At 41.6% G+C, this 13,434-nt stretch overlaps 1 protein-coding gene across 1 annotated transcript; it reads right to left on the bottom strand.

Annotated features, from left to right (window-relative positions):
* Positions 1-293: 293 nt before the first annotated feature.
* znf598 (zinc finger protein 598) lies at positions 294-12,764 on the bottom strand. The gene is made up of 12 exons (XM_061700352.1): positions 12,414-12,764; positions 11,639-11,751; positions 11,378-11,507; positions 9,506-9,717; positions 9,158-9,375; positions 8,985-9,078; positions 8,448-8,635; positions 7,239-7,317; positions 6,299-7,164; positions 4,729-4,888; positions 4,482-4,629; positions 294-2,522 (listed from the first exon to the last, which is right to left on the bottom strand). The coding sequence occupies exons 1-12, from the start codon at positions 12,585-12,587 to the stop codon at positions 2,139-2,141; spliced, it is 2,766 nt and encodes a 921-aa protein (XP_061556336.1). The 5' UTR covers positions 12,588-12,764; the 3' UTR covers positions 294-2,138.
* Positions 12,765-13,434: the final 670 nt, after the last annotated feature.

The raw sequence follows: 13,434 nt of genomic DNA, 5'->3' as shown, positions 1-13,434 counted from the left end.
TGAAATTGGATTGGTTAACCCAAAAAAAGAAAGAAATGAAATAAAATAAACAGTCCCATTGCTCACGTTGAAGTTACATTGACCAGCACTACTGATTCTGAACGCCATGGTAAGATTAGTCTGAAATCTGATTGCGAAGAAAAAATAAAAATAAAAAAATCTCTCACACACACCCTTACTGCAAGCAGTGCAGAAAAAAGAACAAAATGTTTTTAAAATACTGTTGGGAATAAATTAATTCAGTATCATGGAAGAAATATTGGAATTTAGGTTGCCACAAATATGAACAAACGTCTGACAGAAAGGACTTTATTGGCGCCAGACAGAAAACAAAAAGAGCAGCAGCAGCTGTAGGATGTACAGACAAACTACATACGGTTTGTCATGAAGTCATTCAGGTTGACACACAGCACTGCAAGCTGCAGGTCCTGAGAGAAGATGAACACAAACATGCACACTAGCAGAAAGCCGCTCAGAGGGGAGGGTATGTCACGGTCCCCAGCCCCTCAAGTGTTGAAGTCCATATTGACACGTTTTAAACGATGAGGGTGAAATAATAATGTGCTATTCTTAACCTTGGTGAGGCATATTACACTTACTTACTTATTCAAAACTGTATAATTTAAACCAAAAATGGAGAATACACAGGCAGAAAACAGTTAATTTGATTTTGCTCTTGTTTAGCTATTTTAACCCGTCCAACCTGTGGCCAATTTTGTCAATTACTCATTCTCCAAGTACCTGCAAGATAAAAGGGAAGCTTGCAATAAAAAAAAAAATCACTTTTTGTCATAGTCGTTTTGTCATTGACGTAACTATATTTCATAAATAGGATGGGTGGGAACCAAAAAAAAAAACAGCCATCTCTGGGCCCCATCTAGTGCCGCTAATTTCATCTTAAGAAACCACCGCGGCTGAGGAAAAACCAAAGACAAGGCGTGATTACAAGGTGTAAATCATTTGTCGTGCTCTCGCAGGCACACTCGTAGTGGTTACATCCCCATGGCCTCACAAATAATGAAACTTCAAACCGATTTTTTTGTTTATAGTAATACCCCATCACGTATAAGGTGCTTATCTGGGGTAAAAAGGTAAGGGGTCACCTCAAGACACCCCAAGACAGCAGGCTGTGCCCGCTATAAATGTGCCCGCAAGTGCTGTACAAATTATTACACTCGTCAACTAATTTATTTATTTAAACTGATTTAGGGCGATTTTGAGGTGCTGAATCAAAATATCACATTGCCTTTGCTCAATTCAACTTTTTGAACCATGGCCACATTTATTTGTTTACATGTACAGGTATTTTCGTTTTAGCGGTTCAAATAAACAGGTTCATGCCCTGAACTTTGAACAATGATGATGTAACATTCAATTTGCAGGTGCTTACTTTTATAAATATCTACTACTTAATTTACAGTAAGCAAAGTTTGTAAATTTGATTAATAAACTTAACTTGGCATAAAGACCTCACCTGAACAAGAAAAACATAATTTTTGGACGCAGCGATGCAAAAATGTCCCAAATCCATTGAAAAAACAGACAATTCACCCCAATTTTTTTTGTAACCCAGTGTTCTATTTCACAGATCAAATTTACTACTGTTAAGTCATGACTGTTTTATGATGACTTTTTTATTTTATTTTATTTATTTTTTTTAATTGTAAACTCCCCCTGTAAATATTTGAACAGAAAGAAGAAAAAAAAATAATCTACTTAGTTCTTCATACAATCAAACCTCAATGGCGCTCAACAGCTACAGTGATCTAAATAATTTAAATTAGAGCTGCTTTCAATTTTACACCAGGCATCCCGACTTGATACTGAAAATATGATCTGTCATGTTCATAAAAAGGGCAAAAACAGTCTAACTCATCACGGTGCTGGGAATCTGGGGGGCTTTTCAGTCGCAATAGATTCCTCAAGTAGCTCATCAGGTTGTCTTCTGTCCTACTGAAATAAACCAACAGTGGTGGTTGCAAACTGCCAATGGACAGACGACATTTGAACTATTAACCTTTTCAATGAAATGTTCATCAGGAACCACGGTGTCCCTCTTTTGAGCCGTGATCCATTGCTGCCGTCCTCCATCCTGGCAGCTGCAGACGAGAGTCATCAACAGAGTACTCAACGGCACGCTAGCTGATAATTCGGCTAATGGACTGCAAGGAAGGGAACTCGTCATTGTCCCTCATGTGCAGCATCTTGTGGGAGTTGAAATCTTTGAGTGCGAGCACCTGTCTGCACGTGGGGCACACCTGGCAGTCCAGCTCGGCGGCAGCGTTAGTGTTAGCCTGCGGGCTAGGCGTCTGCCACACGCTTTTTTTGTTCTTGCTTTTCTTTCCTCCGCCGCCTGTTCCCGACTGTTTCTCCTGAGCCTTGCAGTCTCCGTGCGCCGTCAGGAGCTCCTGCTGCTTGACGGTGTCCGGCAGCAGCACCAGCAGCTCATTGAAGATGCGGTTGAAGTCGTCGCCCAGCAAGTCCTTGCAGCTGCGGTGATACTTGGCTGCGGATAGAACACCCTGGAAACAAATCGACAGTGTCAGGAGATGAACGGGTCAAGCAAATACATTAATATTAATACAAAAGCCAAGTAAATCAGATAACATAGATAGAATAATAGAATTGCAGTGTCGACCATCAACCGTCACCATTAAGAATGACCATAATTTAATGCTGTGTCAACAACAATAAATAGAGCATTTCCTAGACTTTACACGTTCAGGAATTTTGGGGCCGATCACCGATCAGCAAGTTTAAAAAACATGACTTGTTCATTTATTGTACACATTTGTGTACTGAGCACGTATCTTCAAAATTATTCTCGAGCATTTTAGACTTAAAAACATCTTTAAAACAGACTTTAAAACAATGACCTCTAGGGTGCATTCCAGGATTGGGTACGGACATAAGTTTCGGTCAAATCAATATTACAAGATGATAGAAATAATTAATGGGTGCTAAATTACTGTAATAAAATTACTTTATTTATTAAATTACTTTAACAAATATTGTTAATGACATGCTTTCTCTAACTTTCTCACTGTCCCGGCGATATGGACATTCAATTGCCCCATTCAAGCTTCGTTGCTTGAATGGGGCATGCTCCGACTTGTGTACCGTATTTTTACGACCATAAGGCGCACTTAAGTCTTAAATTTTCACCAAAATGAATGGTACGCCTTATAATGCGGCGCGCCTTATGTGTGCACCGAGTTCCAACATCTATAAATGTTGTTGTGTGATGAGCGCTGCGCTTGACATTTTTACTGATTTAATTATTTATTTATTTTTTAGCATTTCGTGACGACACCCTGCTTACACAGAGGAAAAGCGGACATGGCTGAGGACAGAGGAAGGGTGCGTGAAGTAGGCCGCTAAACCCACGCCCCCACAGGTATATAGCGTGTTTGTTGGAGAACTTGCCCAGCTGTTCATTTCGGATACAGAACATGCGGACTTTGATGGATTTGTGGATGAGGATTGATCGAAAAATAACGAGTACATTGTTAAATACTTCAATAAAGTACAACCGAACTCAGGTTTGCTCCCGCTGCCTTTTTAAAAACATCGTTTTAGGGTGCAAGCATGCTACCGTAGGTTTTAACCTAGCTTATGTTTTACCATGCCTGCGCCCAAGAATACGGTATGCCTTATCTGTGTGTTAAATACAGAAATAACTGAGACTGCGCCTTTTAATACGGTGCGCCCTATGATCGTGAAAATACGATACATTCTTTGGGTGCCTGATCAAATTTGTTGTGTTGAAGGATTTAGATGACGTTCCCCACGACATATTTCAGTTGTGCACAGACTGCAAATAACTTGCGTGTTTTTTGTCTGAGACACCGCAAAATAGTCCCACACCGACAATGTGTTTTTTCACTGACAACATTGCAAAAAAAAAAACTTTATTGGCCATCAGACAGTTACAGTACTATGCCACAAAACACGTGACAAGGCTAAAAAAAATAAAACTGTAGCTTTTGGATTCAAACCCGACGGCGACGCGGAGTAAATGTCTTTTTGCAGAGCCAATCGATGACGTCATTGATCGGATCGGCAAATTGTGACATGAAAGACGATCGACCGATCAGCATAAAATGCTAATTACCGATCAGATCGGTGTAAAGTCTAGTATTTTCTATACATTTTATACTACTTGGGTCAGGTATTTTATACTATTGATACTTATGTTTACAATGTGTTTACAAAAGTGTTATAAATTATGTTTCAATGAGTCTAAAGCATGTGGGAGGGGTAAAACCATGTATAAAAATATATATTTTGGTCTCTTATATTGGAGATTGTGACCAAACCGGAAAACAGGTTGGGGGACTTCCTGTGTCGAAAAACATTCATTCTATTCTTATGTCGACCATTTTCCTGCTTTGCAGCAAGTTGGCAATTTCCAGTACTGACTGACAAATATTTGGACTTTGGAGGTTTCATTGCACTAAATCTTAAGTAATTTTAAATACCTGTCTAAATTGTGCAGAATAGTTCTTGAACTGATTGAACTTGGACTCGTCATCATGGAGGTACTTCCTAATGGACTGGATCAGCTCCAGATTCCTTTGATGGAAGTCTTCTGGAACCAGGTAACCACTGTTTGATGTTTTAGGGAGGCTGTAGGAAGGGAATTGGGGACAATACTGTAAAGCGCATAAAAATAAAGATGTGACGATGTCTAAAAGGTAGGTGATGTGGAGGGGGGGGGGGGCTTACAGGTTTACTGCCAGAGGAGGGGCTTCAACCACATTACTGTTGAGGGGGATCCCAGTGAAGCCTGGAGGGGGCTTAGTGGCCAAGAGTCCCAGTCCAGGTGGAGGTGGGGGCACCGGGGATGGAGCAGAAGTTGACTTTGTTGGGAAGGAGGTCTTGAACCCTGCACAACACAACATTCAGTCTTACTATAAGCCCGAATACACCGAATCGACCACATTGCAGCATGCTTTAGGATTTCAACTTCCTACCGAGATAGTTATACAGGCCTCGGTTTACATAAGTCCTGACATCCAATGTTTCGAAGTTGGGAACGGCATGCAATGAACACACTACTTCCTTATCCCTGCTGCAATCCCCCCATCCAATCTGTCTCTCTGACTGTACCTTTCCTCTTTCATTCTATCGCAACACAACCAGTCGAGGCTGGCGGCCTTCACAAACAGTCTGAAGTTTCTTCTTTCAAGAGTTTTTCCTTGCCTCCCTGGTCTAATACTTGCTTATGTGCAGTTCAGTTGGTCTCACTGTAGCATCATGACAAGTGGCTACCATCTTTGTGGAATTTTCTAAAAAAACATGGAACGAGCACTTCAAAGGCCACTAAAATCCTACATCGATGCGTTCAGAAAATAAATAAATAAATAAAAAATTGCTGAAGAGTATGACCTACTGCCACACTGTTTTTCTCACCAATAATGCTCCATTTGCGCTAGATAAGTAGAGTTTGTAGGGAAAGTGACAAGAAAAAGAAAAGTCACAGTAATATTAACGCGTCGACGTCTCAGAATTTCGGCCTATATGAGCAACTGGTGGAGATTTTTGACTGAAACTCGTCAGCCAATAGGAGAAAGGGGTTCTCGAGTCGCAGATGAAATGAGAGGGACAAAGGTTTTACACTAATTTGAAGGGGTTTTTTGACCATATTTTCTATAGGCAATATCACACAAAGTTTTTTTCGACAGAAAAAAAAAATTTCGTTGGAAGCCATGATTCAAATTTTCTAAATTCTTGCTGCCTTTCACTCATGTTGAAATTGATGTTCCAATTAGACTTATACATTTGGACATTTTTGGATAATCTCGTTACATTGCTACTCAATGTGTGTGGACTGTTGTTCTAGACCTGTTCCATATGTAAGGTGCCTTGAGATAAAATCTCTTGTGAACTGGCACTGTACAAATAAAATTGAAATCAACTATAAGAAAGTCATAAGGGTTTTTAGTTAATTTTTAAATTGATTTTTGATGGGAGAGAGCATTATTTTTGTTTAGAAAAGATCACCAACCAGGGATTACTTACTCTTCCATATGAATTATTGTGTATAATATGAATGGAAAAACATTCATCCTTTAAAAGTTCTAAGTGTCCAGTTATACATTTAAGGAAATTCCCAGTGTTAAAGTAGAAAGGATCAGTTATCATTTAATTAATTCCGATACTGTATCTAAATAGATACAAGAGCACACTTCCCATACAGATACTCTTGCTAAAGCTAGGTGGCGAGTTCCAAGTAGCTGAGCCAAATGAAACAACTTTTTAAGTTAGAAAGCAGGGATGAAAATATTTTTCGTACCTGGAGGTGGCTTCTTGGTCTTAAGGGCCGGGAAGTCTTCCTCTTGTTCTACAGGAGCATCTGTGTTGGGCTGTGGCGGTGCCGTGACCGTCTCCTTACTAATGGCTGGTTTCTCGTTGAAGCCATTAACCAAACGGCACGGTGCTGTCGCCGCCACAGCACTCGAGGGCTTGTTCCTCGTTTTTTCAGGAACATTCTCTTTTTGTGCCGTCGTTTCCACCGAAAGTGTCTTTGCAGGAGCCGGCGTACCTGATGCTGAAGATTTAGAAGGAGAAGACGTGTTCTTCTGTTTTTTCTTTTTGCTGGCTTTATTGGGAAGGAGGTCAGCGCTAGGGGTCGGGGTGGGAGGGCTGCAGGTAGCGGTAGAGGCTTTCCCATCACTTCCTTTAACTGTCAGCAGAGACGAGATGTCGAGCATGGTGGGCACCGAGCGGAACTGCTGCTGCGTCATTCCGCCACTCTCTTCGTCGGAGGAAGGAGAGGAGCGCATGGGAGCGGCTTTTCCGTTCTCCCCTACTTTCTTTTTCCTCTTTGATGAGGAGTTTGAGGAGGTCAGGAGTTGTGGGCGGGTGGATGCTGAGGAGAGTGGAGGGGGCGGTCTGGAGGAAGGTGGGGGCTGAGCCGTGGGGCGGGCTGGAGCAGCGTGAGTGGACCACGCAGAGTTCTTGCTCGTAGCAGATTTAAGGGGCTGGATTTTGGACACAAGAGCAGGGAAATCCTCCTCTTGAAAAGAAGAAGACTTCTTGGGTTGGGCAGGGTAAGATGGCGTCATGGGGGCTGCGACATTAACTACTGAGAGGCTGGGGAAGTCATCTTCCTTCAAAGGCCTGGGAGCTGAGGGAACCACCAGTGGAGAGGATTTCACTCTGTAAACAGAACAAAAACTTTTGAACCCATTTCACTTTGTGGATGTAGTTTGTACTGTGTTGTGTTATATTACATGGCGGGGGGTGCAGCAGCTCCCAATGCTGGAAAGTCATCTTCTTCCTCTGTTGGATTTAAACTCCTCATTGTCCTTACTGCAAAAAGGTTACAAAGTAACTTATTGTGGATTTTTTTTTTTTATAGGTCAGTACAGCGCAGTTCACATCAGAATCATCTTTATTTGCCAAGTAAGCCCAAAAAACACACAAGGAATTTGTCTCCGGTAGTTGGAGCCGCTCTAGTACAACAACAGACAGTCAATTGACAGAACACCTTTGAGACATAAAGACATTGAGAAAAACAGTCACTGAGCAATAAAGGGTTGCTACTTATCTGGTAATGCCAGTACAAATTATTATCCATCCATCCATCCATCCATCCATCCATTTTCTGAGCCGCTTCTCCTCACTAGGGTCGCGGGCGTGCTGGAGCCTATCCCAGCTGTCATCGGGCAGGAGGCGGGGTACACCCTGAACTGGTTGCCAGCCAATCGCAGGCCACATACAAACAAACAACCATTCGCACTCACAGTCACACCTACGGGCAATTTAGAGTCTCCAATTAATGCATGTTTTTGGGATGTGGGAGGAAACCGGAGTGCCCGGAGAAAACCCACGCAGGCACGGGGAGAACATGCAAACTCCACACAGGCGGGGCCGGGGATTGAACCCGGGTCCTCAGAACTGTGAGGCTGACGCTCTAACCAGTCGTCCACCGTGCCGCCACAAATTATTATTATTATTATTTATTTTTTTTGACAATTGTGCAAAAAGATGCAGAGTCCTCTAGCACTTAGAGCAGTTCGAAAGACTAAGCTCGCAATAGTCCGGTGCAATGAGCATTGTGTAAAGGGTGCCGAGACTTCAAGGAGTGTATGCAGTTTAAAGTGACGAGTAGTACGATAACCTGGGACAATGTTGATTGCGCAAATGTTGCAGATACTCCTCAGTATACACCACCATCTCTACTACAGTTAGCTTTATTGGCCATTTAATTTTTATGTGGCAGAAATGACTCACAAGTCAAATAGGCTTTTGTTCTTTAGGGGGGGGGAGAAACCTTACTGAGTAGTCTCAACTCATACATTTGGTTAAGTCACCTAATTGAAAAACATGACTGGAATGCCACCGTTTAAAACACAAGGCACGGTCAGTTTAAACAAAATAAACTCACTAAATTAAAAAATAAATTCATTTAGGCACATAAGGCACATTATGTTGTTTACCTGGAGGTTTGCTTGTTGGTTTGATTGGTCCAATCCTGGAAATGGGCTCTCCAGATTCAGTTCTCTCCGTCCTCTCTTCCCTATAGTGTTTGGGAGCACTCCTCTCCAACGCTGCCATTCGGTCCACTTGTCGATGCATCACCATCGATGCCCGCATAGCAGCTACCACCTCTCTATCCTCTTCCTCACTACACAGGCAAGCATGTAAAAAAATAACCCTATGAATGACTGGAATTCAGCTTAACGGCAATAAAGACATTGGGGAAAAGTTACTCTTTTTGCTTGTACACAAAAAGTTGTGTCTCAGTAGTAGTAGTATCTCAGTAGTACCTGCGATCAATTGTGAAACTAAGCAACCATGTAAATAAATCTTTTGCTATCTGCCCATTTCTGAAAATGCGTCTGAGAGTAAGGCGATCTCTGCACTGCTGCCCCACTGTTACGTAAACATTTCAGCTCGCTTGTGCATCAGTTTCGCCACTTCAGTGGGAAAAAGTTCACGCCTATGAACACACCTCACACCTAGTTGAGACTCACCGAGAGTACCGCCAGCTCTTCTGTCCCGCCTGAGGTCTTCCTCTTCCTCCACGTTGGTGACGAGCTTCCTCATAATCCTCCCCTGTCACCATGCCTGATAGAAAACAAACACTCCAGTTTGACTTCACACACTACCGAAAGACCCGTTGCATCACAATAATTCTGAGTCGAACCTTCATTTCTCCTCTGTTGTCTTGGGGCCAAGTTGAACTGCAGGTCAATGTGGCGGTTTTGACGGGCCTCGGCGCGGCTCTTGCTGTGTGCCGAAGCCTTGTGTGCCTTGTAGTCGATCTCGGTGCGGAATGCATGGGTGAACTGCTCGGTGGCACAGAAACCCTCCTCACACAGATAGTGAGTTTCTCTGAAGTGCTCACTCAAGTACTGGTAATCACTGTTGACACAGCATTTTTTACTAAACTTAAACAACAACTTTCAGGATTTTAGTTATAAAACAAACAAGTGATGATAATGATGATAAATTTGCACACTTCACGGCCAGACAGGCCTGCGTGCTGTCACACCTATAATATTCCTGGGAGCCGTCAGCATCACAGAAGTGGCAGAAGTAGTGGTCCTTTCTCAAGTGTTTGAGGAGCTCATCGTTGTCTAGGTAGCGGTCATCACAGAACTTACAGAGCGGGTGTCCCCTGTGACTGGTGTCGTCTGGGTCTCCGTGAGCTCGATGACGCGCAAGTTCTTTGCGGTTGTACCACTTCCGCTCATGGGAAAAGATCTGGGGGACGGGAGTTTAGGGTTCACTGATAGCACTGGGGGATGATAAGACTTTTACAAAGTTTGTAATGCTTTGCAGTTGTGTTTCATGGTGTTTCGAAACCAACAAATTAATGCAATACCTCGCTGTCAAAAACGCGACAATCCTGTCTTTTTAGTAGTTATTTTTAAGATTTGCTGTGGGCAGCATCTTCGACAGATAGCAAACGATTCTCTAAATAACAGGCAAAACGTGCTTGCTTCAAGCTGTTGTTGTCACTCCAAGTTGAAGTTTAGTATAAAACTGAAACGTAAAACAAAAAGAATTCAATAACGCAAGTCCGCTAGCTTAATGCGAAATGCTACAATAGGATAACGAAAAATAGCAGAGACGTAACGGTAATTATAAACCTTCAAACAGCACTTATCTGCTAATATGATTTGGACATCTGCATGTAAAGTTAGTCAACAAACAACAAATGCACGTCACAGCTACGAATTACACTGTGTACTGTTAACTAATGCACCCAAATATAGGAGTAATACAAATTATGTTAAAACATAAAATAACAGATATTGATCTACTTTAAAAAGTAAATGTTAGGAATGGGCTAATTTATTGAACATATGTAGGCTATACGTACTAAAGTAAAATAGGCATGAAAATGTATTCTTAAAAATAAAATCTTACACTTCTTTAAGTTTGACATGTCTATTAACCTCCTCACTACTATAGTACATTTAAATACCTACACAGGTAAACTTTGCACACATGACGCAATACATCAGTGTGCGCTACTGAGCAGTTTCTGTTCTACTCAGGCAATTACAAACTGTCCAAAATTTCACACGTCAACATTGTGACAAATCTTTCATTTGTGAAGCAATTTTTCTATTTAAAACAAGGCTACAAATCTCAGGAGCTACATGAATCATTTTATTTTTGTTTAACAGCTAAATTATTGTCAATTTTTAAATGTTTTATCAAGAGGGCATGTAGAACCATTTTATGTACTATCTTTTATTGCCTAATATAATTGTGAATTAATACAAATACAAAGAATTTAAAGTTCCATGTTTTGCCATCTATTATTCTGTACTTTTACTGATGTTTTAGGTTTTTGCCATGGTATCATTTCAGTATCAGTATCTAGGTACTTTATACAGGTGTAGTAGCCAAGTGTAGTACTGGAGTCCAAATTTTGGTATTGTGACATTACTTTCCACAAGAGTGATTTGTTTTGGGCTGTTGCTGATTCATGTGTACATTAAAGTCTTTACATATACCATTATGTTGTTTCTTGTGTTATTTACAAGCCAGTGCTTCTAGCACAGCATTGGAGTCAACCGCAGGAAATAAATGTGGTCACAAGTACTGTACATAGCTAGAAATGCATGTATTTTGCTGTTTTAAAGCACTGAGTCCGTTTTAAAGTTGCTCTACTCAGTAGGAACCCTTGAAAAACAATGTTGAGATCCCAAGCTCCATTATACATGAAGAAAATCTAAACATGTTCTAAATAAAACGGTGACGAAAAGTATTTATGGTTTACCGATTAGGTCTTGCTAATTCCACAATAATCTATTTTAAAACACAACCTAAAGGTTTCAGTTTGTTAGTATTTGTTTCTGGTGTTTTAAAAGAGCTTCCACTCACAATCAGCTAACATGGGTCACAATACCTTCAGATGCTTTGTGCAGAGCTTGCAACAGAAAAGCTCATGCTGCTTCCTCATGTGCTGCTCCAGCTCCACAAACTTGGAGAACACTTTAGCTTCAGAACAGCATGGACACTGTGGCAAGAGCAGGTGCCTGAGAAAACACACAACTATGAATAAACTGTCCCTTAAAGTGATGTCTGATGATGCTCAATGCCCCACTTGACTTAAAAGAAAGGAAGCCACATAGAATACATCATTAGCAGTCTAAGGAACACAGCTGACCTGTACTGAGCATGGATCTTCTCATCAGCAAAATAGATGTCATGCATCTTCTCACAGGGGAACTGATGATGTGGCAGAGAAGAAAATGGCACTGCGGACTTCACAAACACCACCTAGGAACATAATCATTGAGGTGAGTACATTTAACATTTACTTTTTATGAGAAGTTTTAATTGACATTGAATAAATTGAGGCAACTGATTTCTCAACTGTTTCTGAAAACGCCACTTTATTACATGAGAGACGTTGTGTATCATAAAGATTTCACCATTGTGAAAGCGTTCTCCTTCGTTCTGACATTTTAACAGGGCTGCAGAGCCAACTCAATTTCGTGTAATGCTACGCATACGTGTAATGTGTAGTGTTACATTCAACGTTGAGTGGAATATTACAGTAGTGTTGAAAGCAAGTTTTATAATTAAGTGTGTGGGGAAGGGCCGTTTTAGTATGGCATTGCCCAGCTAAAGATACACAAGCAAAGATTGGACTGCCATTGTCAGTCGCGCTAACAGAAAAACAGCCAGTTTGGCTACTGGTTGCCTTTTCCAAACCACAAGTGGCTAGCTACTAGCAGGCGAACAACATGTATGACTTATGACTATTGTCAACGTAATTTGTATATTGTTCTTCCGCCGTGATAATTATTATCCAAAATTAGACTTTTTTAATAGTTATTGATAAGTGAAGGTTTTAAAATATTCACTCGCAGGATGCCACGGCCTAGCTAGCATGGCCAAGCGGCGTCCTCGAGCCACAATAGCGTCGGAATTCGCACCTTGTCGAGCTCCTCCCGGCAGACGGCGCAGTACTTCTGCTCGCATAGAACCCTCATTTTAGTGGAGCAGCGATAACACACCGGATGGTCGCATTTCCCGAAGGCGAAGATGTCGATTTCTTGGCAGCACAGAACGCAGTGCTTTTCCGTTTCCTTGGGGTTTGCTGAATCCATGGTGGTGTAAAAATGGAGAACTTGCCCAATGGGTCCACCAGCCGCTGCCTCTTGTAGTGCTTACGTAATTGTGAAAGTCTAAACTAATGACGTGCCACTTTACGTATGATGTGTATGTCATGTGGATTAACTGTTAACCACTCACAGCGGTGGTGCTGTGTGCCTTTATATTGCGTGTGAATCTGCGCACGCTATTCCACGTGGGAGACAACATTTCAACATGCTGAGTGCGCCTTCATCCGGGTTTGGGTCTTCGCTCTTATTTGTTGGTCCAAAAAAAAAAGAAACAAAAAATGACGTAACGGCTACTAATTACATTTATTTTGGTTCAATTCAAGTTCAAATTCCATAGAAAACATAAAATAAATGACATTAAAAGAAAATAATTTATATTGTAAATCATTCCAGCCATCGATTCTCTGTACCGCTTATCCACACTCGGGTCGCGGTTGTGCTGTGCTGTGCTGTTATTTCGTGGACCATTTTAAAGAGGGACATCTGCGCTCCAATGGGCACGATCACAGCTGATTTCAATCCTGTCCAATCAAAGCAGATCATATCATTCCCCTTAAATGCAGTGTGCTAGAAGCACACTGCCTTTGACTTGGCAGAAGAAGAAACTGATTTGCTTAAGGCCGGGAGGTCGACTCATGCAAACTACATTTATACGTAACTGCAACGAGACCTCCACGGGGGGCGGATGATGTAAAGGAAAGCACAAATATCTGTACCTTAAAGTGGGCACTTGGTGATGCCCCCACTCCCGTGCTGACCAGTGGGATGATTAAAAAATGTAATAATAATAATAATGCGGCTGTTCGGTCCCTGTATGTCAGAGTTTGGTCCG

This window comes from Phycodurus eques, chromosome 16 (assembly GCF_024500275.1).
Source record: "Phycodurus eques isolate BA_2022a chromosome 16, UOR_Pequ_1.1, whole genome shotgun sequence".
NCBI classification, from domain to species: Eukaryota; Metazoa; Chordata; class Actinopteri; order Syngnathiformes; family Syngnathidae; genus Phycodurus; species Phycodurus eques.
The sequence above is the reverse complement of the archived record's forward strand: the minus strand, read 5'-3'. Positions and strand labels throughout refer to the sequence as shown.